This window comes from Ahaetulla prasina, chromosome 2 (assembly GCF_028640845.1).
Source record: "Ahaetulla prasina isolate Xishuangbanna chromosome 2, ASM2864084v1, whole genome shotgun sequence".
Classification (NCBI taxonomy): Eukaryota; Metazoa; Chordata; class Lepidosauria; order Squamata; family Colubridae; genus Ahaetulla; species Ahaetulla prasina.
Genome location: NC_080540.1, coordinates 301,031,902 through 301,058,792, shown reverse-complemented (window position 1 = coordinate 301,058,792; position 26,891 = coordinate 301,031,902). Strand labels below are relative to the sequence as shown.

Genomic DNA, 26,891 nt, shown 5'->3' with positions numbered 1-26,891 from the left:
ATCCTTAACAACTGCTCTTGGGTAAACCTTTCCACCACTGACAAAATTAGCATCTCAGGTAGTCCCCGACTTAAAACAACTCCTTTATTTTTTTTATTTTTTTTAAATTTGAATTTATATCCCGCCCTTCTCCGAAGACTCAGGGCGGCTTACATTGTATTAGGCAATAGTCTCATCCATTTGTATATTATATACAAAGTCAACTTGTATTGCCCCCCCCAACAATCTGGGTCCTCATTTTACCTACCTTATAAAGGATGGAAGGCTGAGTCAACCTTGGGCCTGGTGGGACTCGAACCTGCAGTAATTGTAATTGCAGGCAGCTGTGTGTTAATAACAGACTGCATTAGCCTGTTGAGCCACAAGAGGCCCTTTGAACTTTGACCGTTCAAAGTTAGAAAGACACTGAAAAAATAATAATTTTGGACTATCTGTCACCCTCGCAGCCTTTGGAGCTGCCCCGTGATCACGGGATCAAAATTCAGAGGCTTGCCAACTGACTCATACTTACGACCGTTGCTGTGTCCCCAAGGTCAGCTGATCCACTTTTGCGGCCTTCTGATGAGCAAAATCCTTGGGGAAGCCAGGTTCACTTAACAACCGGGTTACTAACGTGTCAACTGCAGTGATTCGCTTAGCCACTGGGGCAAGAAAGGTGGTTAAAGAAACAATGATCAAATGGGCAAAAAAATTTGGCTACAATATACAACTGAAAAAATGTGACAAACAAATATAAAAGTGACTATGTCTGCGGCATTTAAGGAAAACCAGTTGAAGATATTTTACAGATGGCATCTCCCACCGGGAAAGCTTGCTAAGATGTACCCGAACAGTTCTCCAGTATGCTAGAAGTCCAAAAAAGTATATGGAACGTATTACCATTTATGGTGGACATCTCCATCTGCAGAAAAATATTGGGCCAAAATCAGAAAATGGCTTGAAGAAATAACTGACCAACCCACAGACTCGAAACCAGAGAAAGGAAATATAGGAAATATAGTATAGAAATAAGGTATCTAATTTTGCACATAATAACAGCCGCAAGAATATCTTACGCACAGAACTGGAAAAATGAGAACATACCATCGGAGGAGGAAGTGATAAGGAAAATTCTGGACTGTGCTGAGATGGATAAATTAACAAAGGAGATAAAAGAAAAGGAAGATACGGAATATTATATAGTATGGAATAAATTGTATAATTTGGGTAGAAATGGGAAATGACAAAAAAGGGAAAAAGGTCACACAAAAATAGAGGTAGTTCATGAAAGAAAATGTATTGTTATAATGGCAGGTATGATGGAATATATATATAAAAATAAGGGATAATGGGACAAAAAGATAAGTATAATTAAAGAAAACGAGAGGGGAAAATGTAAATAATAGAGGATTACCGATACGAAGCTGATGTAAAGGAGGAGTATATGTTTTATATTAGTGTTTGTTATGTCTTGTTTTTTTTTTTTTAAAAAGTATTTAATTCTGAGGTTAAAAATAAAGGTGTTTAAAAGGGGCAAAGCTTACTTCACCAATGTCTCACTTAACGACAGAAATGTTGGGCTCAATTGTGGTCATAAGTCGAGGACTGCCTGTATTCTGCAGAGAATCTCTTCGGTGCTTTTCCGTAATCGACCGATGCAATTAATCAGCATAGCAGGAGAACTGTGTTAATTAACCTATAGTAGCTAAAAATCCTTAGGAAATAGGTAGCCCTCTTTTCTCCTGATAAATTTTATTACAGGTAGTCCTAGACTTACTTACCACCACAGTTGACCCCTAAAATTTATGTGGCTAAGTGAGACATTTGTTAAGTGAACTTTGCCCCATTTTGCGACCTTTCTTGCCACCGTTGTTAAGTGAACCACAGCAGTTGGTCAAATTAGTAACACAGTTATTAAGTGAATCTGGCTTCCCTATTGGCTTGGCTTGTCAGAAGGTCGCAAAAGGAGATCACGTGACCCCAGGACTCTGCATCCGTCGTAAGTATGAACCGGTTTCCGAGTATCCGATGTAAATCACGTGACCATGGGGATGCTGCAATGGTCATAGGTGTGAAAAACGGTCGTAAGTCACATTTTTCGGTGCTGTTGTAATCTCAAACAGTCACTAGATCAGGGGTTCTCCAGCATTGGCAACTTTAAGACTTGTGGACTTCAACTCCCAGAATTCAACTCTGGCTGAGGAATTCTGGGAGTTGAAGTCCACAAGTCTTAAAAGTTGCCAAGGTTGGAGACCCCTGCACTAAATAAATGATTATAAATTGAGAATTACTTAGAGTGGCTAAAAATCCTTAGGAAACTGGTAGCTAAGCCTTTTCAGCAAACAAATTTGATTAAAAGGCACAGCCTCACGAGCTTAGGCCTTTTTGCCGGTAGTCCTCGACTTAACAACAGTTCACTTAGTGACCATTCAAAGTTACAGCGGCACGGGGAAAAAAATTACTTAGGACCATTTTTTATACTTATGACCGCTGCAGCGCCTCCGTGGTCATGTGATTTAGATTCAGATATGCTGGACAACTGACTCACGTTTATGACGGTTGTAGACCTCCTCTTCCTTCTCCTCTCCGCAAACCGCACTCTCTTCTGGCCCTGAGGTTGTTAAGTTGTTGGGTTGTGAAATGTCTGCAAGGAAACAACCAGGCAAGAGAGCACTGAAGACCTATTCTCTTCCTCCTCCTCCTCCTCTCCCCAAACCCCACTCCCTTCTGGCACTGAGGTTGTTACCTAGTTGGGTCAGGAAACGTCTGCAAGAATTGCATGTTGTCTTTATTTTTTATTTTATTTGCATTTATAGCCCGCCCTTCTCCGAAGACTCAGGGCGGCTTACACTATGTTAGCAATAGTCTTCATCCTATTTGTATATTTATATACAAAGTCAACTTATTGCCCCCAACAATCTGGGTCCTCATTTTACCTACCTTATAAAGGATGGAAGGCTGAGTCAACCTTGGGCCTGGTGGGGCTTGAACCTGCAGTAATTGCAGGCTGCTGGTGTTAATAACAGACTGTCTTAGCAGTCTGAGCCACAGAGGCCCTTTAAAACAAATTTCATTGAAATTATAATAATGTAATATATACAAAAGCAAAGTAAAAAGAGTAGGGCAATTGGAAAGGATAAGAAAGGAAGAGAAATATAAGATAAAGGTGGAAAGATTAAAAAAGTAGATTAAAAATAGATTTCAGTGCAGCAAAATACATAACATAACATAATATAACATAACATCAGAGTTGGAAGGGACCTTGGAGGCCTTCTAGTCCAACCCCCTGCCCAGGCAGGAAACCCTACACCATCTCAGTCAGATGGTTATCCAACATTTTCTTAAAAATTTCCAGTGTTGGAGCATTCACAACTTCTGCAGGCAAGTCGTTCCACTTATTAATTGTTCTAACTGTCAGGAAATTTCTCCTTAGTTCTAAGTTGCTTCTCTCCTTGATGAGTTTCCACCCATTGCTTCTTGTCCTACCCTCAGGTGCTTTGGAGAACAGCCAGACTCCCACTTCTTTGTGGCCACCTCTGAGATATTGGAAGACTGCTATCATGTCTCTCCTAGTCCTTCTTTTTGTTAAACTAGACATACCCAGTTCCTGCAACCGTTCTTTATAGGTTTTAGCTTCCAGTCCCCTAATCATCTTTGTTGCTCTTCTCTGCACTCTTTCTAGAGTCTCAACATCTTTTTTACATCGTGGCAACCAAAACTGGATGCAATACAGAATAAAATTTTACAACCTTGACTTTTTTTTTCTTTTACACGCTTAGTAAGCCCATAGCCATTTCTATAATAGCAAATTATAGGTAGTCCTTGACTTACGACCATTCATTTAGTGACTGTCTAAAGTTACAACAGCCCTGAAAAAAGGGATTTATGACCATTTTTCATACTATGGCCGTTGCAGCGTCCCTGCGGTCAGGTGATCATGGTCATGTGATTTGCATTCAGATGCTGGACAACTGACTCACATTTATGACAGTGGTAGCGTCACAGGGGTCATGTGAACCTACACCCCCTTTTACGACTGTCTTAACAGACTAAGTCAATGGGGAAGCCAGATTTGCTTAACAACTGTGTGTGACTAATTTAACAACGGCAATGATTCACTTAACAAATGTGGCAAGAAAGATCATAAAATGGGGCAAGGCTCACTGAACAAATTTATTTATTTATTTATTTTATTTATAATTTAATTTCTATACCACCCTTCTCCCGAAGGACTCAGGGACGGTTTACAGCCATATTACAATACAAATATAAATAACAATATTTAAACACAAATTAAAACCAAATATATTAATGGCCAAATTAATTAAACAGTCTAAAACCGATTTAAAACCCGTTTAAAATTACAATAAAATATTTCTTAGTTCTACAGAGTTCTCAGTGCTACAGAGGAATTATTGAGTCTGTCATTTGCACCTCTATAACTGTCTGGTTCGGTTCTGCAACCCAACAAGACACACACAGACTTCAGAGGATCATTAGAACTGCAGAAAAAACAATGGCTACCAATCTGCCTTCCATTGAGGACCTGTATACTGCACGAATCAAGAAGAGGGCCGTGAAAATATTTACAGACCCCTCGCATCCTGGACATAAACTGTTTCAACTCCTACCCTCAAAACGACGCTATAGAGCACTGCACACCAGAACAACTAGACACAAGGACAGTTTTTTCCCGAAGGCCATCACTCTGCTAAACAAATAATTCCCTCAACACTGTCAGACTATTTACTGAATCTGCACTACTATTAATCTTCTCATAGTTCCCATCACCAATCTCTTTCCACTTATGACTGTATGACTATAACTTGTTGCTGGCAATCCTTATGCTTTATATTGATATATTGACCATCAATTGTGTTGTAAATGTTGTACCTTGATGAACATATCTTTTCTTTTTTTATGTACACTGAGAGCATATGCACCAAGACAAATTCCTTGTGTGTCCAATCACACTTGGCCAATAAAAATTATATTCTATTCTATTCTATTCTTAGGCTCACTTAGCAACCTAAATTTTGGGCTCAATTGTGATCGTAAATTGAGGACTATCTGTATAAAATTTGTTAGCAGGAGAAGTGGCTACTAGCTCCTTTTTGGATTCTTTTCCAAGGAACAATTGCAATTTCATGATACAGTAGAACCCAACTCCACTTAACTTCTCAATAAATCAAGTTTTCTCTTGTGGGAAAAAAAGGTGCAGAGAAGAGCAACTAAGACGATTAAAGGCCTGGAGACTAAAACGTATGAAGAACAGTTGCGGGATTTGGTTTGGCTAGTCTAGAGAAAAGGAGGAGTAGGGGATGCCGCCGCCGCGATAGCAATATTCCTGTATTTGAGGGGCAAAGGAGAGGGGGCGCAGCTTATTTTTCAAAGCACCAGAAGGCAAGACAACCTTAAAACTAAGGAAAAAATTTCCTAACAGTGAGAACGATTAACCAGTGGGACAGCTTGCCACCAGAAGTTGTGGGTGTTTAAGGAAGTTTTTAAGAAAAGACTGGACAGCCGCCTATCTGAAATGTTTCCAGGTTTCCTGCTTTGAGCAGGGGGTTGGACTAGACGACCTCCAAGGTCCCTTCCGGCTCTATCCTGGAGGGAGGACTTGTGATTTGTGGTGTCTGCTTTTCTACCTGCAGCCCAAAGCTTTTTCTCCGTCGTCCGTTATTAGTGGCTTTTGTTTCAACCTGGTGTTGAGATATAATACTTCTCACCTGCTTCCGATTGTTTTCCTCCACCCCCAGCTCTCCCCAGGTGGGTTTCCTTCGCTTCCTTCACCTGCTTGCCACCTTCGACTGGAAGAACAACCCTCTGTTGGTGAACCTCAACGGCGACCTCAAAGGTGAGCAGCGGAGGGGATGAAATTTCCATTCTTCTTAATTTTTTGGGAGGGTAGATCAACGGCTCAAGAGGCGGTTGGATGGAGGTGAAAAATCCTTCCCCCCCCCCACATCCTGAATTTGCCTGGCCCAGGGGTGTCTCCGAAGACACAAAAGATGGAACGCGACACTGCAAACACACGGATTACTCATCCCTGCTTTCTTTACACCTTGTTGTAAAGGGATGTTGTCATCTGATCTGGGCCGCAGGGCAGGTGGTTGTAATCCAGTTGACACGGCAGCTTAAAGACCATCCTGTACTTTTTGTTTCGCCCCACCGTCCAAAAAAAACAAACAAAAACCAAAACCAACCCCCCCGTATAAATTTACTTAAGGCAACGTTCACATTGTTGAATATAAGTTTAGGCTTGCTGGGGTTTTTTTGTTGTTGTCGTTGTTGTTTCCAACAATTGTCAGCCCAGCGTTTCTGGAATTTTCCAGCCAGGTTGGGTGGATGTCCTGAGGTAGATGGATCTTCCAACTCCTCTAGGTTGTGTAGTGCGGTTATTTGTACAGGCACATCCTCAACGTACGACCACAATAGAGGTCCACAGTTCTGTTGCTAAGCGAGGCGTTTCCTAAGTGAACGTTGCTCCTTTTTACGACGTCCCTTGCTGCCGTTGTTAAGTGAAATCGCTGGCACTTGTTAAAGTTACTGACGCGGTTGTGAGGTGAATTTGGCTTCCCTGTTGACTTGGCTTATCAGAAGCCAACAAAGGGGATCGCACGATCCCACGAATTTCGATCACGTGACCAGGAGGATGCTGGATGCAACGGTCGTTAAAGAGAGCCTTGAGTACAGGGCTGTGCCTTGAGTCCGCTACAGTCCACCTGGATGACCGACGACTGCTGGGCCAAACCTGCTACAAATCATATTGTGAAGTATGCGAGTGACACGGCAGCGGTGGCTCTTATTCGGGATGACAATGAAGATCCTTATAGGGAAGAGGTGGACTGGTACAATAAAAATCACCTGGTCCTAAATGTTAATAAAACAAAGGAGATCGTTGTAGATTTTAGAAAGAGCCGACATGGTCATACTCCACTCCGTATCAAGGATGCAGCTGTAGCGGTGATCCACAGTATTAATCTGAACTGGTCTCTCCACATGTTATCGTTAGTGAGGCGTGCAAACCAGCGTCTTCATTTCCTGCGTTGGATGAGGAGAGCACATCCTTCTCCTTCTGTCCGGGCCACTTTTTACAGAGGCACAGATTGAGAGCGTTTTAACAAACAGCATCCCTGTTTGGTTTGGTGGCCGCAGTGCCTCAAATAGAAAGTCCCTATAGAGAGTGGTGAGGACAGCGGAGAAGATTATAGGAAGCACGCTTCCCGTTATTCAGGATGCTGCTTATAAGCGCTATGCGCTTAGAGCTCGAACCCTTGTTAAAGACACTCACACACCCACTCCCCGGTCTGTTTCTGTTGCTCCCCTCTGGGAGGGGGTTTCGAAGTATTTCTAGCAAGACTTCCAAATTCTGTAACAGCTTTGTTCCCTAGGCCATCTGTCTCGTAATCTTGCAAGATTCATTTCTCTTGCCATGTACGTGTAAACATCCAAACTAGACTGTGTTGTGTTGTGTTGTGTTGTGTTCTTTCTTTCTTTCTTTCTTTCTTTCTTTCTTTCTTTCTTTCTTTCTTTCTTTCTTTCTTTCTTTCTTTCTTTCTTTCTTTCTTTCTTTCTTTCTTTCCTTCCTTCCTTCCTTCCTTCCTTCCTTCCTTCCTTCCTTCCTTCCTTCCTTCCTTCCTTCCTTCCTTCTTTCTCTCTCTCTCTCTCTCTCTCTCTCTATTTTGTCATGTTTATATTTATGTTAGAGGTGGAGACCCTTTGAAAGCTGTAATTTCGTTTTAATGTGTGCCGATTAGTGGACATTCAAATTGATAATAAAACTATTCTTAAGTCTTCTAAGTCTAAGAGTGAAAAATGGTGATAAGTCACTTTTTTAGTGCCGTTGTAACGTTTTAACGGAATAACAGAGTTGGAAGGGACATTAGAGGCCTCCTAGTCCACCCCCCTGCCCAAGGGTCTATGACAATTCGCCACAGCCAACCCACAGCAGGGTGGAGGGTGGACTAGGAGGCCTCCAAGGTCCCTTCCAATTCTGTTATTCTGTTAATCAAGGAGTGGAACTGCTTGCCTTCTGTAGTTGCGGGTGCTCCCAGCACTGGAGGTTTTCAAGAAGAGATTGGACAACCGTTTATCTGAAATGGTACTTAGGACCGGGCTATTTACGAGATCTCCTTCTGCCACCGATAGCCTCACAACGACCTGTTCGCTCCCACAGAGTGGGCCTTCTCAGGGTGCCCTCGACCAAACAATGTCGGTTGGCGCCCCCAGGGGGAGAGCCTTCTCTGTGGCGGCACCGGCCCTTTGGAATGAGCTGCCTCCGGGGTTGCGCCAACTCCCCGACCTCCGGACCTTCAAACGTGAACTGAAGACTTTATTATTTCATCGTGCGGGACTGGCCTAAGCGTAATTTTAAATTGCAATTTTAAATGGGTTTTATGTCGGTCAATGACCGTTTTAGTTTGATTCGGCCTATTAAATATTTGTTTTTAATTCTGTTTTAAACTTGCTGTTTGCATTTTGTGCTTTTAAATATGGCTGTAAGCCGCCCTGAGTCCTTCGGGAGAACGGCGGTATAGAAATTAAATTATAAATAAATAAATAAGTACAAGGTCTCCTGCTTGAGCAAGAGGAGTTGAACTAGAAGACTGCCACGTTTAGCAACAGAAGTCTCTGTCGTAAGTCGAGGACGGCCTGTCTTTGCTGCTGAAGTTTGGTTTTTTTTTTATTAAATGGTTTTGAAGCGCCGGGGAGAAAGACTGCAGATGGGGTGGGACCTGCTCAGTTCTTTTCCACACTTGTCAAACAAACACCTTGACATGCCACACCTGAACAGGCGCCTGGGTATTTCTGCGTAGACCTGTTTACCTGACCGGGGTGTAACCTGAAGAGGTTTCAAAATGATGGGGTTTCCCCCCCACCCCACCCTATTTCCCCCTTCCTTTCTCACCCTTCTCTGAGGTCAGGCGAGGCATTGTGTGTTTCCAGTCATATAAAGATAGTCGCCGACTTTAACAACCATTCTTTAACGGCCCTTCAGAGTTAACAATGGGACTGAAAAAAGTGAGGTATGTCCGGTTCTCGCACTTACGACCGTTGCAGCATTCTCGCAGCCACGTGATCAAAGTTTGGGCTCTTGGCAACTCACGCACAACGACACATAAACGAATTCCACTTGACGGCTAACGTCGACAAAGGAGCTCAACATTTACATTATTAGCTGAGACATTTCTTCAGTGAGTTTTGTCCCATTTTACGGCCTTCCTTGCCACCGTTGTTAAGTGAATTGCTGCAGTTAATCTAGTCACCCGGCTGTTAAGTGAATCTGGCTTCCCCCTTGGCTTTGCTCGTCAGAAGGTCCCTGCGGGACACTGCAGCCGTCATAAATACGAGTCAGTCGGTTGCCAAGCGTCTGAATTTTGATCACGTCACCGTGGGCGATACTGCAGCGGTCGTTGGTGTGAGAAACGGTGGTTGCAAGTCGCTTTTTTTCAGAGCCCTTGTAACTTTGAACGGTCACTAAACAAACTGACCATAAGTCAAAAGGCTGCCTGTACAAGCTGGAAGTAACTATCGATAGAACTAAAATAATTAAAAGAATCGTCTTTTTAAAAAGTGCTGTTTTATTGACCTCCTTCTTAGTTTTTGGAGTACGATGTTTTTAGCTCTTTAGAACAGGGATCCCGAACCTTGGCAACTTTTAAGCCTGGTGGACTTCAACTCCCAGAATTCCTGGCTGGAATTATTCTGGGGTATTATTATACCCCAGAATAATAAGAATAATAAGAATAATAAGAATAATAAGAATAAGAATAATGGGGTATTATTATAGTATTATTATAATGGGGTATAATTATTATAATGGGGTATTATTATAGTATTATTCTGGCTGGGGTATTCTGGGAGTTGAAGTCCTCCAGGCTTAAAGTTACCAAGGTTGGGGACCCCTGCTTTAGAATATCCAGCCTGGAGATAATTAATGCTAGAATTGAAATTAGCGCCTAGTTCAGTATAGTGCACTAGGTGGCAGCTGTAAGCCTTTTTCAAGGGAACTCCTGCGTTAATTTCCTAAGACGCATGTCAAAATTAAACACCGAAGCATTTTCTAGGTTATGGCTAGGAGGACATGTCTCCAAATGGGTAAGGTGGCATATAAATTTCCTTGTCTTTGTCCTTCTGTTGTTGTTGCTTTTTATCTGTTATATGCAAGGGCAAGCTACTTGTACATAAATAGGGAGAAAAATCTCACTCCATTGTAGCACTGAGGATGTTACCTAGTTGGGTCCTGAAATGTCTTTAAGGAAAAAACCAAGCACAGAGAGCACTAAGGACCCATTCTCTTCTTCCTCCTCCTCCTCCTCCTCCTCTCCACAAACCCCACTACCTTCCAGCACTGAGGATGTTAAGTAGTTTGGTTGTGAAATGTCTGCAGCAAAACAACCAAGCTCAGAAAGCATCAAGGACTCCACAGTCCTTCCTTCCTTCCTTCCTTCCTTCCTTCCTTCCTTCCTTCCTTCCTTCCTTCCTTCCTTCCTTCCTTCCTCCCTCCTCCTCTTCCTCCTCCTCCTCCTCCTCATCTCTCTCTCTTCTTGCACTGATGCTGTTACCTAGTTTGGTAATGAAATGTTTTCAAGAAAGTCACCAAGATCAGAGACCCTCAATGACCCCACAGTCCTCCCCATCCTCCTCCTCCTCTCCCCAAATCCCACTCCCTTCTGGCGCTGAGGTTGTTACCTAGTTGGGTCAGGAAACGTCTGCAAGAAGTGTATTTTGTCTTTAAAATAAATTTCATTGAAATTATAATAATGTAATATATACAAAAGCAAAGTAAAAAAGAGTAGGGCAATTGGAAAGGATAAGAAAGGAAGAGAAATATAGGATAAAGGTGGAACGATTAAAAAAGTAGATTAAAAATAGATTTCAGTGCAGCAAAATACAGAATAAAATTACAACCTTGACTTTTTTCTTTTCTTTTACACGCTTAGTAATCACATTGTTCAGTTTTGGAAGGCAATTTTCTTTTTTCTTCTTAACTGCCACATATTTTAGCTTGGAGAAGTTGGGAGGGGATTGTTGTTGGAGCGGTAGAAAGTTAGTCATAACAACATTCCGTATTCAAGGACTTTTGCCTGCGTCTGATGTAGACTGCCTGAAGAAATTATAGGTAGTCCTTGACTTACCACCATTCATTTAGTGACTGTCCAAAGTTATGACAGCACTGAAAAAAGTGACTTATGACCATTTTTCATACTATGTCCGTTGTAGCGTCCCTACAAAATTCGGATGTGTGGCAGCTGACTCGTATTTATGACGGTTGTAGCGTCCCGGGATCACTTTTGATCCCCTTTTGCGACCTTCCAACCTGCAAAGTCAACAAGGGAAGGCAGATTTCCTGAACAACCATGTGACTCGTTTTAACCACTGCAGTGATTCACTTAACAACTGCGCCAAGAAAGGTCGTAAAATGGGACAAAATTCACTTAACAACTGTCGTGGCTCAGCAACGGAAATTTTGCGCTCAGTTGTGGTCGCTTCGGCCACAGCGATCAAACCAAGACTCTGGGCCTCTGGTGGCTCAGACTGCTAAGACAGTCTGTTATTAACAGCAGCTGCTTGCAGTTACTGCAGGTTCAAGTCCCACCAGGCCCAAGGTTGACTCAGCCTTCCATCCTTTATAAGGTAGGTAAAATGAGGACCCAGATTGTTGGGGGCAATAAGTTGACTTTGTATATAATATACAAAATGGATGAAGACTATTGCTTGACACAGTGTAAGCCTCCCTGAGTCTTCAGAGAAGGGCGGGATATAAATGCAAATTAAAAAAAACAACTCAAAAAGTTCATTTATTTTTTTTCCTGTTTCTGGAGACGAGCAGAAGCTGAAACAAAACCGGATCTCTTCTTTTCTCTCATTGTTGTTGTTAGTTGCAAAGTCGTGTCTGACCCATTGCGACCCCATGGACAACATTCCTCCAGGCCTTCCTATCCTCTACTATCCTCTGGAGTCCATTGAAGCTCACGCCGACTGCTTCAGTGACTCCATCCAGCCACCTCCTTCTCTGCCGTCCCCTTCTTCTTTTGCCCTCAATCTTTCCCAGCATTCGGCTCTTCTCCAGGGAGTCCTTCCTTCTCATTAGGTGGCCAAAGGATTTGAGTTTCTCCTTCAGGATCTGGCCTTCTAAAGAGCAGTCAGGGTTGATCTCCTCTAGAACTGACTTGTTTGTTCGCCTTGCAGTCCAAGGGACTTGCAGGAGTCTTCTCCAGCACCAGAGTTCAAAGGCCTCCATTCTTTGGCGCTCAGCCTTTCTTATGGTCCAACCTTCACAGCCATACATTGCAACTGGGAAAACCATAGCTTTGACTATACGCACTTTTGTTGGGCAGGGTGATGTCTCTGCTTTTTAGTACGCTGTCCAGATTTGCCATAGCTTTCCTCCCCAGGAGCAAGCGTCTTTTAATTTCTTGGCTGCAGTCCCCATCTGCGGTGATCTTGGAGCCCAGGAAAATAAAATCTGTCACTACCTCCATTTCTTCTTTCTCTCATTAAAAGCACTCAGTTTTGCCATTTCTGGCAACTCCATCCTAGTTGTATACTTTTGACTAAGAGAGTTTCCCCTCCCTTCTGGCACTGAGGTTGTTACCTAGTTGGGTCAAGAAACGTCTGCAAGAAGTGTATTTTGTCTTTAAAATAAATTTCATTGAAATTATAATAATGTAATATATACAAAAGCTAAGTAAAAAAGAGTAGGGCAAATTGGAAAGGATAAGAAAGGAAGAGAAATATAGGATAAAGGTGGAACGATTAAAAAAGTAAATTAAAAATAGATTTCAGTGCAGCAAAATACAGAATAAAATTACAACCTTGACTTTTTTTTTTCTTTTACACGCTTAGTAATCACATTGTTCAGTTTTGGAAGGCAATTTTCTTTTTTCTTCTTAAATGCCACATATTTTAGCTTGGAGAAGTTGGGAGGGGGTTGTTGTTGGAGCGGTAGAAAGTTAGTCATAACAACATTCCGTATTCAAGGACTTTTGCCTGCGTCTGATGTAGACTGCCTGAAGAAATTATAGGTAGTCCTTGACTTACCACCATTCATTTAGTGACTGTCCAAAGTTATGACAGCACTGAAAAAAGTGACTTATGACCATTTTTCATACTATGTCCGTTGTAGCGTCCCTACAAAATTCAGATGTGTGGCAGCTGACTCGTATTTATGACGGTTGTAGCGTCCCGGGATCACTTTTGATCCCCTTTTGCGACCTTCCAACCTGCAAAGTCAACAAGGGAAGGCAGATTTCCTGAACAACCATGTGACTCGTTTTAACCACTGCAGTGATTCACTTAACAACTGCGCCAAGAAAGGTCGTAAAATGGGACAAAATTCACTTAACAACTGTCTTGGCTCGGCAACGGAAATTTTGCGCTCAGTTGTGGTCGTAAGTCAAGGACTACCTTTTGGCGAAGCGATCAAACCAAGACTCTGGGCCTCTGGTGGCTCAGACTGCTAAGACAGTCTTATTAACAGCAGCTGCTTGCAGTTACTGCAGGTTCAAGTCCCACCAGGCCCAAGGTTGACTCAGCCTTCCATCCTTTATAAGGTAGGTAAAATGAGGACCCAGATTGTTGGGGGGCAATAAAGTTGACTTTGTATATAATATACAAGTGGATGAAGACTATTGCTTGACACAGTGTAAGCCTCCCTGAGTCTTCAGAGAAGGGCGGGATATAAATGCAAATAAAAAACAACAACTCAAAAAGTTCGTTTATTTTTTTTCCTGTTTCTGGAGACGAGCAGAAGCTGAAACAAAACCGGATCTCTTCTTTTCTCTCATTGTTGTTGTTAGTTGCAAAGTCGTGTCTGACCCATTGCGACCCCATGGACAACGTTCCTCCAGGCCTTCCTGTCCTCTACCATCCTCTGGAGTCCATTGAAGCTCACGCCGACTGCTTCAGTGACTCCATCCAGCCACCTCGTTCTCTGCCGTCCCCTTCTTCTTTTGCCCTCAATCTTTCCCAGCATTCGGCTCTTCTCCAGTGAGTCCTTCTTTCTCATTAGGTGGCCAAAGTATTTGAGTTTCTCCTTCAGGATCTGGCCTTCTAAAGAGCAGTCAGGGTTGATCTCCTCTAGAACTGACTTGTTTGTTCGCCTTGCAGTCCAAGGGACTCGCAGGAGTCTTCTCCAGCACCAGAGTTCAAAGGCCTCAATTCTTTGGCGCTCAGCCTTCCTTATATGGTCCAACTTTCACAGCCATCCATTGCAACTGGGAAAACCATAGCTTTGACTATACTCACTTTGGTTGGCAGAGTGATGTCTCTGCTTTTTAGTACGCTGTCCAGATTTGCCATAGCTTTCCTCCCCAGGAGCAAGCGTCTTTTAATTTCTTGGCTGCAGTCCCCATCTGCGGTATTTTGGAGCCCAGGAAAATAAAATCTGTCACTACCTCCATTTCTTCTTTCTCTCATTAAAAGCACTCAGTTTTGCCATTTCTGGCAACTCCATCCTAGTTGTATACTTTTGACTAAGAGAGTTTCCCCCCCCCTCCCCCATTTCCTTTTGATGGGCACTGATTTTGAGTGGTGATGAGCTGTTGCTGGCTTGGACCGATTTGGGCAAACCGGTAGTTGCAACCGGCTGGTGGGATGGCCCCGCCCACCCGGCGCAATCCCGCCCTATATCGCTGTCTTTTTGATGCCGCATGCATGTGTGGACGGTGCGCGCGAGCAAATTGCCGTGTTTTTTTTGATGCTACACACGTGTCACATTTTCCGGTGCTGGGCAAACCGGTTGTTACAGTATGTGATGCCCACCTCTGCTCAAAATCCTGTTTGGCCACTTGCTTTGCAGGACAAAGAAAATAAATCTTGGCCGAGAAAATTTAACCAGATTCAATTTCGAGCTTAAACAGCTTTCTTTGCAGTATCAAATCATGTGAAAAACAGGATTTTACGCTGGAAGAAAAGAAGGTTAATGGGCTAAGGGACCCCCAACCCAAGCGGGTTATCTTCTGACCAGGAGATTATATCAAAATTAGGACATTTTGAAGAGGTCCACGCGGGGGCTGCCCTTGGAGACTGTTTCAGGGGCTTCAGCTGGTGCAAAATACAGTACAAATAAAGGAGAATATTTGTAGCTAAGGGTCTCTGGGCTTGGTTGTTTTCCTTTCAGAAGGAACATCATCAGTTCTAGAAGGAAGGGGGGATTGTAGAATGGAAGAGGAGGAGGACGGTGGGGTCTTTGGTATCCTCTGAGCTCGGGTATTTTTGTTATCCCATTGCGTAGCATCTTCAGTGCTAGAAATGTTGGGTTTAGCATGGGCAAAGCCCACTCTCTTCTAGTGCTGATGACGTTAGTTAGTGGGGTCATGAAACGTCTGTAAGAAAACAAGCAAACTCAGAGAACACCAAGGACTTCATATTTCAACCCTGCAGTACAAATATTCTTCTCTTTGGTGTCTGTCTGTCTGTTTATCATCTATTTGTCTGTCTCTGTCTGTCTATCTAGCACCTATCTCTGTCTGTCTGTCTGTCTGTCTGTCTGTCTATCTATCTATCATCTATCTATCTATCACCTATCTCTCTCTCTCTCTCTCTCTCTCTCATCTATCTCTTATCATCTGTCTGTCTGTCTATCTATCCATCCATCCATTATCTGTCCATATGTCCATCCATCCATCCATTATCTATCTATCTATCTATCTATCTATCTATCTATCTATCTATCTATCTATCTATCTATCGATCTATCGATCTATCCATCCTTCCATTATCTGTCTGTCTATCTGTCCATATATCCATCCATTATCTATCTATCTATCTATCTATCTATCTATCTATCTATCTATCTATCTATCTATTATCTGTCTGTCTATCTGTCCATATGTCCATCCATCCATTATCTATCTATCTATCTATCTATCTATCTATCTATCTATCTATCTATCTATCTATCTCTATGTATCTATCTATCTCTATCCATCCATCCATTATCTGTCTGTCTATCTGTCCATATGTCCATCCATCCATTATCTATCTATCCATCCATCCATCCATCCATTATCTGTCTGTCTATCTGTCCATATGTCCATCCATCCATTATCTATCTATCCATCCATCCATCCATCCATTATCTGTCTGCCTATCCATCCATCCATCCATCCATCCATCCATCCATCATCTGTTTATCTGTCCATATATCCATCCATCCATTATCTATCTATCTATCTATCCATCCATCCATTATCTGTCTATCTGTCCATATGTCCATCCATCCATTATCTATCTATCTATTTATCTATCTACCTACCTACCTACCTACCTACCTACCTATCTAAATTAATGCTAGGTCGGAAGGTCAAAAACTAAAGAACCACCAAGAACATTCACAGTAACATTGACAGGGCAAGCAACTTGTATATAAGTTCATTACCTCACCGTCCTTTTCTCCCCCCCGCCCCCTTCCTCCAACCTCACTCCTTTCTAGCACTGATGATGTTTCCTAGTTGGGTCATGAAACGTCTGCAACAAAACCACCCAGCTCACAGGGCACCAAGGACCCCACCGTTCAACCCTGAGCTACAAATATTCTCCTCTATTGTTATAAATGAGTAATCCGTAACAAAAGCAGCCCGCCTTGTGCCCCTTGCCAAAGATCTCTCTCATGATGATTCCGCCTCCTTGGCATTATTTCTCGGGGCCCAGAGAGCCCAGAGGCTCAGTCAGGAGGCCTGATTAAAACTCAGCTAAATGTGATAATCAGTTTTGGAACCCGAGCAGTCAAGTTAAGAAAAGCTGCCCTCCTAGACGGATGTATGAAAATCTTCCTGATGCGTCTACGTGAGGGATACATCAAAGCCAGATCTAGGCTGGGTCAGCTCGGCTCTTAACAAAATGCAGGCCCTTTGATTAAATCGCCCCAGTACGTTTTGCTGCCTTGAAATGCAAAATTTATGCCAGAAAAACCTGTTTCCTTTCTATCCTTCCTTTCTATCCTTTGGAGGGGGATTTTCCCCGCCCAACACGTTTGCCTTCTCATTTTCTGTTTTTAATTAGTGTAGTATATTGTAACAGACAAACATAGACGAGGCGGCAGCAGTGTGATTGGCCCAAAGTCACCCAACCGTCTTTCATAGCTAAAGTGGGACTAGAACTCAACGTCTCCTGGTGATTGGCCCAAAGTCACCCAACCGTCTTTCATAGCTAAGGCGGGACTAGAATTCACCGTCTCCTGGTGATTGGCCCAAAGTCACCCAGCCGGCTTTCGTGCCTAAGGTGGGACTAGAATTCACTGTCTCCTGGTGATTGGCCCAAAGTCACCCAACCGTCTTTCATAGCTAAGGCGGGACTAGAATTCACTGTCTCCTGGTGATTGGCCCAAAGTCACCCAACTGTCTTTCATGCCTAAGACGGGACGAGAACTCACCGTCTCCTGGTGATTGGCCCAAAGTCACCCAACCGTCTTTCATAGGTAAGGCGGGACTAGAATTCACCATCTCCTGGTGATTGGCCCAAAGTCACCCAACCGTCTTTCATAGCTAAGGCGGGACTAGAATTCACCGTCTCCTGGTGATTGGCCCAAAGTCACCCAACCGTCTTTCATAGCTAAGGTGGGACTAGAACTCAACGTCTCCTGGTGATTGGCCCAAAGTCACCCAACCGTCTTTCATAGCTAAGGTGGAACTAGAATTCACCGTCTCCTGGTGATTGGCCCAAAGTCACCCAACCGTCTTTCATAGCTAAGGTGGGACTAGAACTCACCGCCTCCTGGTGATTGGCCCAAAGTCACCCAACCATCTTTCATAGCTAAGGTGGAACTAGAATTCACCGTCTCCTGGTGATTGGCCCAAAGTCATCCAGCCATCTTTCGTACCTAAGACGGGACTAGAACTCACCGTCTCCTGGTGATTGGCCCAAAGTCACCCAGCCCTCTTTTGTGCCTAAGGTGGGACTAGAATTCACTGTCTCCTGGTGATTGGTCCAAAGTCACCCAGCCAACTTTCGTGCCTAAGACAGGACTAGAACTCACCACCTCCCTCTTTCTAGCTTGGTGCCTTAACCACTAGACCAGGGGTGTTAAACTCATGGCCCGCGGGCCGAATGCGTCACATGCTGGCCCCACCCACCCCTGGTTTGGCAAGGGGGGGGAAAGTCCCGATACGTCACGTGACAATGCAAGTTTGACACCCCTGCACTAAACCAAATGGTCTCTCTCTCCCTTTGAATTTTCCTAAATGTATGATTGTGAATAAATGTTTCAATACAAAAGCAATTCAGGAATGGGCAACTATCTTCTGACATGGTGACATTTTGGGTTTTTTTCATCCAGAGGCAGATTATGTAGCCATCAGAAACCACTTCATGGAAGCTCGGCCTCATCTCCCGGCCATGTTCATCGCTACCCCGAAAGACCAGAAATTATCACTGTGGACCAGAGAGAAGCCATCACCTCAGGTACTGTTGTGTCTGCGCCCCCCGAGCCGGGCCTCCTGCCAGAAAGTGACTTGGAAAGTGAGGGGGAAGGGCCGTCAGGACTTAACCTCGGGAGCACCGGCTTCACTGGCTCAGCTCCAGGAGCCAGAAGCAGGCCAGGTAGAAGAGATAACGAGGCCTCCGTCCCCTGACTCGTTCCCCCCAAGGCCACGCCTCCAGACCCAGCTGATGACAATCAGGCCTGGCTGGACCCTAGGTTTCGTAGGCAGGAGAGGAGGGAACAACAGAAGTAGGGGTGGGGCAGGCCTAGGAAGTGTGCCTCATGGAGTCACATCCAACAGGATATAAAGGCAGCAAGAGCTGCTGTGCCTCTTCGTAGCAGGCAAATTAACTGCTTAACTAAGAGCTGAAAAGTATTGTTCGTTCCTGGGTGACTCATCTGCGTAGAGGGAGATAACAGAGACACTTGGCAGACGCTCGCTAGTTTGCTGCCAGAGCTGATAATGCCGGCTAATTAAGCCATCACTCGAACAGAGGCGAAGGAGGACAGAACAGGTAAGTTCAGCTTTGACCACCTGTTGTGGTCTGCCAGCAGCCTGCGGAGCTGGCAACGGAGTCGGACAGCGATGAGGCTGAGGAAGAACATGGGCCAGTCCTGGAGGGGGGGAAGGCCCAGATGAGGGCTCTGCGTCAAAGGCTGAAGTGGGGCCAGGGCCATCTGGGAGTGAGGTGTGGACTCCAGAGCCTCCAGAGGCTGATAGTAGTGAGGCAGAGGAACAGGAGGAACCTGTTCCTAATGCACGCATGAGAAGAGCTGCCAGAAGGCAAGAGCAGCTAAAGCAAAGAGGATGACTCGAGAGTAAGGCCGAGAGATGATTGGTCCCTCCCATAAGGCTTAAAAGACCAGCAATGGCATTTGGGCTCTTTGCCGGAAAACAACGTTGATAGACTTTCTCCTTGTCTTACTGCATTTATTTCTTGTCAGCATCTTCTGTTTTTGAACTTTTGCCAAGAAAAGCCTTTGTCAGTTTGCCTAATTAGGCTGAGGTTGGTGATAAGACTGAAGAATTGTGTTATGAAGAATTTGCTTTGATTTAGTTTGGATGACGCTGAGAATGAGTTAATTCTCAGCTGTTCTAATAAAGTCTGTTTTTGAACTGACTGAGTTTACTACTGCCTCCTTGGGCCTGGGTCACAACACCACCTTACCTGAGCAGTGTCTTCCCTTCTCTACTTCTCATTGCGGAATGAGCTGCTGGACATTTCTGTTGGCACTGATGAACGAAAGGTCCAGTTTGAAGGCCAGTCCTTCATGCGGCCAAAGTCTGTCGGGCAAGTCTGTTGTTCTCACTTGTTTGCAAGAGAACTGGTGAACTCATTGCCCACTCAGCCTTGTGGGATCCTTGGTGGTCTCTCAACTGGGTGGGTTTTTTTGTAGACCTTTCATGACCCAACTAGGTAACATCCTCAGTGCTAGAAGGGAGAGGATTTTGTGGAGGAGTTTCTACTCGCCCTGCCTGGTTGACCTCTCCTTAAGAGCTCTTCCTCTTCCCTTCCTCAGATCCTTCAGCGCCTCCTTGTACTGGCTCAAGAGGCCCTTCAGGTGTTGGACAAGCAGCTGATGGACCCTCTGGGAACCCAGGATGTGAAGGTGAGTTCTTCAAGAGAAGACCAGAGGTCCTTTCCACCAGAGGTGGCCCACCCCAAGGTGGTCATGTCCTACTTTGAATTCCATTCTTATCATTCAAGCTGGGGGAAACTGGAATGGGGCAACTCGCCATGGCCAACTCACAACAGCCAGCTCACCATGGTCAGTTCACCATGGTCAACTCCCCATGGTCAATTCACCACGGTCAACTCCCCATGGTCAACTCCCCACGGCCAATTTCCCATGGTCAACTCCCCATGGCCAACTCACCATAACCAGTTCACCAAGGTCAACTCCCCGTGGTCAACTCACCACAGTCAACTCACCAAGGCCAACTCACCATAGCCAATTCACCAAGGTCAACTCCCCATGGTCAACTCACCACAGTCAACTCACCAAGGCCAACTCACCAAGGTCAACTCACCATGGTCAACTCACCATGGTCAACTCACCATAGCCAATTCACCAAGGTCAACTCACCATAGCCAATTCACCAAGGTCAACTCCCCATAGTCAACTACCCATAGTTAACTCCCCATGGCCAACTCACGATAGCCAATTCACCAAGGTCAACTCTCCACAGTCAACTCACCCTGGTCAACTCCCCACAATCAACTCCCCACGGTCAACTCCCCATGGCCAACTCTCCACAGCCAACTCACCAAGGCCAATTCACCATGGCCAACTCCCCACAGCCAACTCCCCACAGGACAATTGAAGAATTCAATTTAATTATTTAAAATAAACAAAAAATCATTTTTTCATTTTTGTCATTCACCTTTCATTCTTTCCCTCCTTTTGCCTCTGTTCTTTAATGATTCTGTTCCACCGTTTCACGGATATTAGTGTAATTCTTGTCCTGCAGTGAGTTGGCCGTGTCAGGTTGTCCACGTCTGTTGGCCATGGGGAGTTGGCAAATTGTCCTAGACCTGGGGGAGATCCTTCAGAAGATCGACTCAAGACTCAAAAGGTTTTTGACAGGCCTGAGCATTGGGCTGAATAATCGAATAAAATGCGGTTTATTGGTGAAAAAAAGCAAGGTTCTACACTTAGGCCAGAAAAACCAAATAGATGGTACTTACTTTTTTCACTAGTGAATTCCGTTTTATTAGATAGCTTAGATCACAATCACTTAAATACGAGATAGCAGTGCTGCAGCTGCCCAAAAATCCTGCAGGTAGCCCTTGAATTAGAACAGTTTGTTTAGTGATGGTTCAAAGTTACAACCGACAAAAAAATGACTTACGACCGTTTTTCACACTTATGACCAAGGCACGATCCTCATGATCAGTGGTCCCCGACTGGTAGTCTGTGGACCACTGGTGGTCCGTGAGAAAATTTTGGTGGACCGCAGAAAAATTATTTGCATTTTTTTATATTGTATTAAATCAGGGGTCCTCAAACTACGGACCCTGGGACAGATACGTGCAATGAATGTTTGTGTTGCTGCAGAGAGTCTTCCCCCTTTGGGGTCTATTTGTGTGGGTCGGAGGGGGGCAGAAATTCTGACTTGAGGTCTCCTTCAGCCTCCTGGTGTGGGGCTTTGGGCCAAGGCTGGAGGGAAGTGTCACTGGTGGCGAAGAACCGGAGGGCCTCATTCCAGTGGGACTGCATCATGGCCTGGAACTGGCTGACCATCTCAGCCCACGGAGCCTCCAGGCGCTGGTACCTGGCCTTGTACTCTCGCAGGTTTTCCCTCTGCTTGGAAAGCCTATGCTCCTAGTCCTCAGTGAGGTGCTTCTGCTGAGCCTTCTTCTCGGTCAGATCCAATTTGAACTGAGCTGTTTTGCCAACTCTTTCTCATGGTGGCTGCTTAGCTCCAATAACGGCTTCTTGCTGGGGCCCTAAGGAGCCCGGGTGAGAAGGCGAGGAGTGGCTGGGAAGAGAGGGGTGAGTAGAAGCTGGTGAGGTGCCCGTCGATGTGAGTGACACTGAGTTGGCCACACCCACCCAGTCACATGACCACCTAGCCATGGCCACCCAGATGGTCATTATGTAGATCATATTAGTGGTCCCCGGGATTTAAAATTTTTGAGAAGAGACACCAACAACCACTTGTCTCAAACGGTATATGGGTCTCCTGCTCGAGCAGGGGGTTGGACTAGAAGACCTCCAAGGTGCCTTCCAGATTCCGATCCTAAATCTTTATGCCAACACCTGAGACGGACTTACTGTACAATAGGAAAGAAAAACAGCCCCTTCCGAGATGTAATTAATATAATATAACAACAGAGTTGGAAGGGACCTTGGAGGCCTTCTAGTCCAACCCCCTGCCCAGGCAGGAAACCCTACACCATCTCAGTCAGATGGTTATCCAACATTTTCTTAAAAATTTCCAGTGTTGGAGCATTCACAACTTCTGAAGGCAAGTCGTTCCACTGATTAATTGTTCTAACTGTCAGGAAATTAAGCCACGAAAAATAGCCACCTTAACCGAGATGGCAAGCAGGGATTATGGTTAGTATCACTGGCGGGTTGGCATGGCAAGAAGGTAGAGTTTGGGTTTCCAGAAGAGAATCTATAAAAAGCATCAATCCCAGATTACTATTTCATATGTCAGCGGAAAAATAAATAAAACACCGTCATCATGTAATCTGACTTTAATTAACTTTAAATTAAATCAAATCAAGGCTGGTTTGCCATTGCTGTGTGTTTGCTTTTTGCGTTCCAGCCCTTCTGTTTGGGGAACATTTACACAAAAACACACACACACAAAGACACCCCCCCCCCTCCAGGTGCCACACAAACCAAAGATAGCCTATGTCAGGGGTCTGCAAACTTGGCTCTTTCAAGTGATGCTCTGGGAGTTGGCAACCCGGTTGTTAAGCAAATCCGGCTCCCCCATTGACTTTGCTTGCCAGAAGGTCGCAAAAGGGGATCACGTGACCCTGGGACGCAGCAACCGTCATAAGTAGGAGTCAGTCGCCAAGCATCTGAATTTTGATCACGTGACTGCGGGGATGCTGCAAAGGTAGCTGTGAAAAACAGCCCTAAGTCACCTTTTTCAGTGCCATTGTAACTTCAAACGGTCACTAAGCGAACCGCCGTAAGTCGAGGACTACCTGCATTGAATTTGCTCGGTGCGCAATACTCATTTCAGATAGTCAGGAATCAGTAGCATAATAAAATCAAATATAAAATAATATAAAATACTACTACTATAAGTAATTTATATAAAATATTTTATATCAATATAATTTATAAATAATATAAATATGAAATAAATATAAAACATGAAATAATACAAAATAATATAAAATATAAAATGTAAAATAAATATAAAATATATAATGTAAAATGTAAAATATGGAATATGAAATAATGTAACATAATATAAAACGTAAAACGTAAAATAAATATAAAATACGAAATAATCTAAAATGCAAAATAAATATGAAATAATATAACATTTAAAATAATATAAAATAATCAATAAAATTGTGTGATTTTTGTGATATATTTTTTTTTAAATCTTTTGAGCCAGGCTTAATTTTATTTAAAGCCGGATTAAACCCGACAGCTGCTTCCTCTTTCTGTTCTTCACCAGGAAATCTTTCGCACCCTTCTTTTTCCCCCCAAACTCTTTGCAGCTGAATCGGGAGCCCGAGAAAATTACGCAGCGGGTCGCTCCGGGGGGGGGGCGAGGGGGGCCATGTCTGAACTTGCTGAACACCCAGCCGTGTGTGTGTGTGACTCAGCCTTTGAGTTTGTGTGCAGATGCGATTTGTGGTCATTGATGAGCTGGTCTCATATTTGATTTTTTTTTTCTTTGTTTCCCAGGAGAATTGCTTAATAGCGATTGGGAGGGGTTGGGTTGTTTTTTTTTCTTCTGCCCGATGTCGATTAAGCAAAATTAATCCTTAAAAGCTTGTGGGGGGGGGTGTTTGAGGGGAAATTGCCAGCCCCATCATGCTGAAATGAGTAAATTGACATTTGAAATAAGAGAACAGGAAGAAAAGCAATATTATAAGACATGGGATATATTTTATCAATGGCTAGAAGGTAAGGTATGTTAGTAAAGATTGGAGAAAGAATACTATTAATTGAAATATTAAAATGAATGGTGTAGAACGATAGAATTAATGATGTTTACCAGATAAAATATTCATTAGCGGCTAAGCATATGGAATGAGAAAAATAAAGGTTATAGCCATTGGTTAATTTAAAGTTCTGGATACAAGATGGTGACGATACAAATTTAGATAAATTAAGGATATTTGTAAATTGTGAAGGCACAAGAGATTTGTAATCACTCCGCTGATAACACAATATTGGGATTGAAAATGTTTTCATGTTTATGTGTTTTGTCTTAAAAAAAAATAATTTTTTTTTTTTTTTTTTTTATATTCAAAAAGTTTTTATTAGTCAAAAAAGGTTTATACAAATACATTTCAGGTATGGTAAATTTTCATTTTTCTTATCTAAAATAAGAATTTTACTCAAATTTTTTAACACATACAACAGCCATATGGCAAGCAGGTGACACGAAGTAGCTAAGTTTACAAATTTTAAATACGTAATAAAGAAGAGTCAAGAATAAACAGAATATCGTACAAAGGAGAGTAAGGAAAACCAACACAATCCCAAATATCTTTATCACTTCCTAGTTTTAGATCTCAGAACTCTGGGTTCAGCCTGACCCAACTCCAGGGCCGCAACAGCGGCAGCCGCTTCCTCCCCATGATCTATAACCTCCCCTTCTTCAATTCCTGGGTCATCTGATTCCAGGAGGGCTTTGTGTTCCTCCACATAGGCCGTAGCCTCCGCAATTGTACTGATTTTTTTCGTAATGCCCTCCCGGAAAATCATCAATCCCTCTGGCATCAGCCATCTGAAGCCCACTCCCTTCTGGTACAATTTGCTTGACAAAAAATAATATTTCTTTCTTTTTTCACGTACCTGTCTGGGAATCTGCCTCAGAATGGCTATCTCCCTGCCCCTGTAAATCAGTGCCCCACTCCTATGTTTTCTAAGAATTTCATCTCTCGTCTCTCTTCTCACAAATTTGACATGAACCTCTCTAGGAACTGCATGCGTGCGTGCATATTGCGAATTAACTCTATAAACTCGATCCACATCCCAATTCATGAAATCAACACCTCTCCCAAGAAATTCTCCCAACAATTTAGTCACAACATCTCTCAAGTCTTCTTGGTCCACTTCTTCCAAATTTTGAAACCTAAGGAAATAAGACATTTTATCCACATTTTATCAGATGGATAAAAAATAATTTTTTTTTGTATAATTAAAAAAAAAAAGCAGAGGGAACCTGGCTGGTTTTTGTATTGCTCTCAAGTTCGGGAGTCCTTGGTACTCTCTGAGCTTGGTTGGTTTTTTTTTAGCAGACCTTTAATTACCCAACTAGGGAACGCCATCAATGTTAGAAGGGTTTGTGGAGAGGAAGAAGAAGAGGAGGAAGACTGTGGGGCCCCGGGTGCTGTCTGAGTTTGGTTGGTGTGTTGTTGTTTTTTCCCCAGACTTTTCATTACCCAACTAGGGAACGTCATCAATGCTAGAAGGGAGTTGGGTTTGTGGAAAGGCGGAGGAGAAGGAAGAATAATGTGGGGTTCTTAATGCTTTCTGAGCCTGGTAGTTTTCTTGCAGATGTTTCATTATCAAACTAGGGAACGTCATCAGTGCTAGAAGGGAGCTGGGTTTGTGGAGAGGAGGAGGAGGAGGACTGTGGGGTCCTTGGTGCTCGCTGAGCTTGATAATTTCCTTGCAGAAGTTTCGTTACCAAACTAGGGAACGTCATCAGTGCTGGAAGGTTTAGGGTTAGAGTGAATCTCCACGCCCTTCTAGAACTGATGATGTTCCTTAGCTGGGTCATGAAACGTCTGCAAATAAACAAGGAAACTTAGAGAGCACCAAGGACCCTACAGTCATTCTCCTCCTCCTCCTTTTCCACAAACCCCACTTCCTCCTAGCACTGATGATGTTCCCTAGCTGGGTCATGAAATGTCTGCAAGAAAACACCAAGGCTCAGAGAACAGCAAAGACCCCACAATAATCCTCCTCCTCCTCTCAATAAACCCCTCTCCCTTCTAAACTGATGATATTCCCTAGTTGGGCCATGAAACGTCTGTCAAGAAAACAACCAAGCTCAGGGAGTACCAAGGACCCATCATTTCAAATCCCAGATCTTCTCTGGGATCGATACCAGGAAAACAATCAGGCAGAACACAGCACCCTGATCAAGGAATTATGAAGGAGAAGAACTTGCCTCCACCAAAAGCTACTCTATCTAAGCACCCTTCGTTGCACTGATGATGTTACCTAGTTGGGTCATGAAACGTATGCAAGGAAACAACCAAACACAGAGAGCACCAAGGACTCCACGTTCAATCCTGAGCTGCAGATACTCTCTTCGGTTGGATCTGAAGTTTGCCCACGGCAAAAGGTTCCTCTCCCCTTTTCCAGTGTTGGAGCATTCACAACTTCTGCAGGAAAGTCGTTCCACTGGTTAATAGTTCTAACTGTCAGGAAATTTCTCCTTAGTTCTAAGTTGCTTCTTTCCTTGATCAGTTTCCACCCATTGCTTCTTGTCCTGCCCTCAGGTACTTTGGAGAATAGTTTGACTCCCTCTTCTTTGTGGCAACCCCTGAGATATTGGAAGACTGCTATCATGTCTCCCCTAGTCCTTCTTTTCATCAAACTAGACCTACCAGTTCCTGCAACCGTTCTTCATATGTTTTAGCCTCCAGTCCCTTCATCATCTTTGTTGCTCTTCTCTGCACTCTTTCTAGAGTCTCAACATCCTTTTTATATCGTGGCGACCAAAACTGGATGCAGTATTCCAAGTGTGGCCTTACCAAGGCCTTATAAAGTGGTATTAACACTTCACGTGATCTTGATTCTATCCCTCTGTTTATGCAGC

At 43.7% G+C, this 26,891-nt stretch overlaps 1 protein-coding gene across 1 annotated transcript in view; it reads left to right on the top strand.

Annotated features, from left to right (window-relative positions):
- Window positions 1–26,891, top strand: part of NOL6 (nucleolar protein 6) — a 110,832-nt gene that overhangs the window by 70,161 nt on the left and 13,780 nt on the right. Inside the window, exons 21-23 of the mRNA XM_058171952.1 lie at window positions 5,739–5,836; window positions 18,263–18,387; window positions 19,928–20,017. Of these exons, the coding sequence (XP_058027935.1) occupies window positions 5,739–5,836; window positions 18,263–18,387; window positions 19,928–20,017 (313 nt within the window). The remainder of the gene's footprint in view (window positions 1–5,738; window positions 5,837–18,262; window positions 18,388–19,927; window positions 20,018–26,891) is intronic.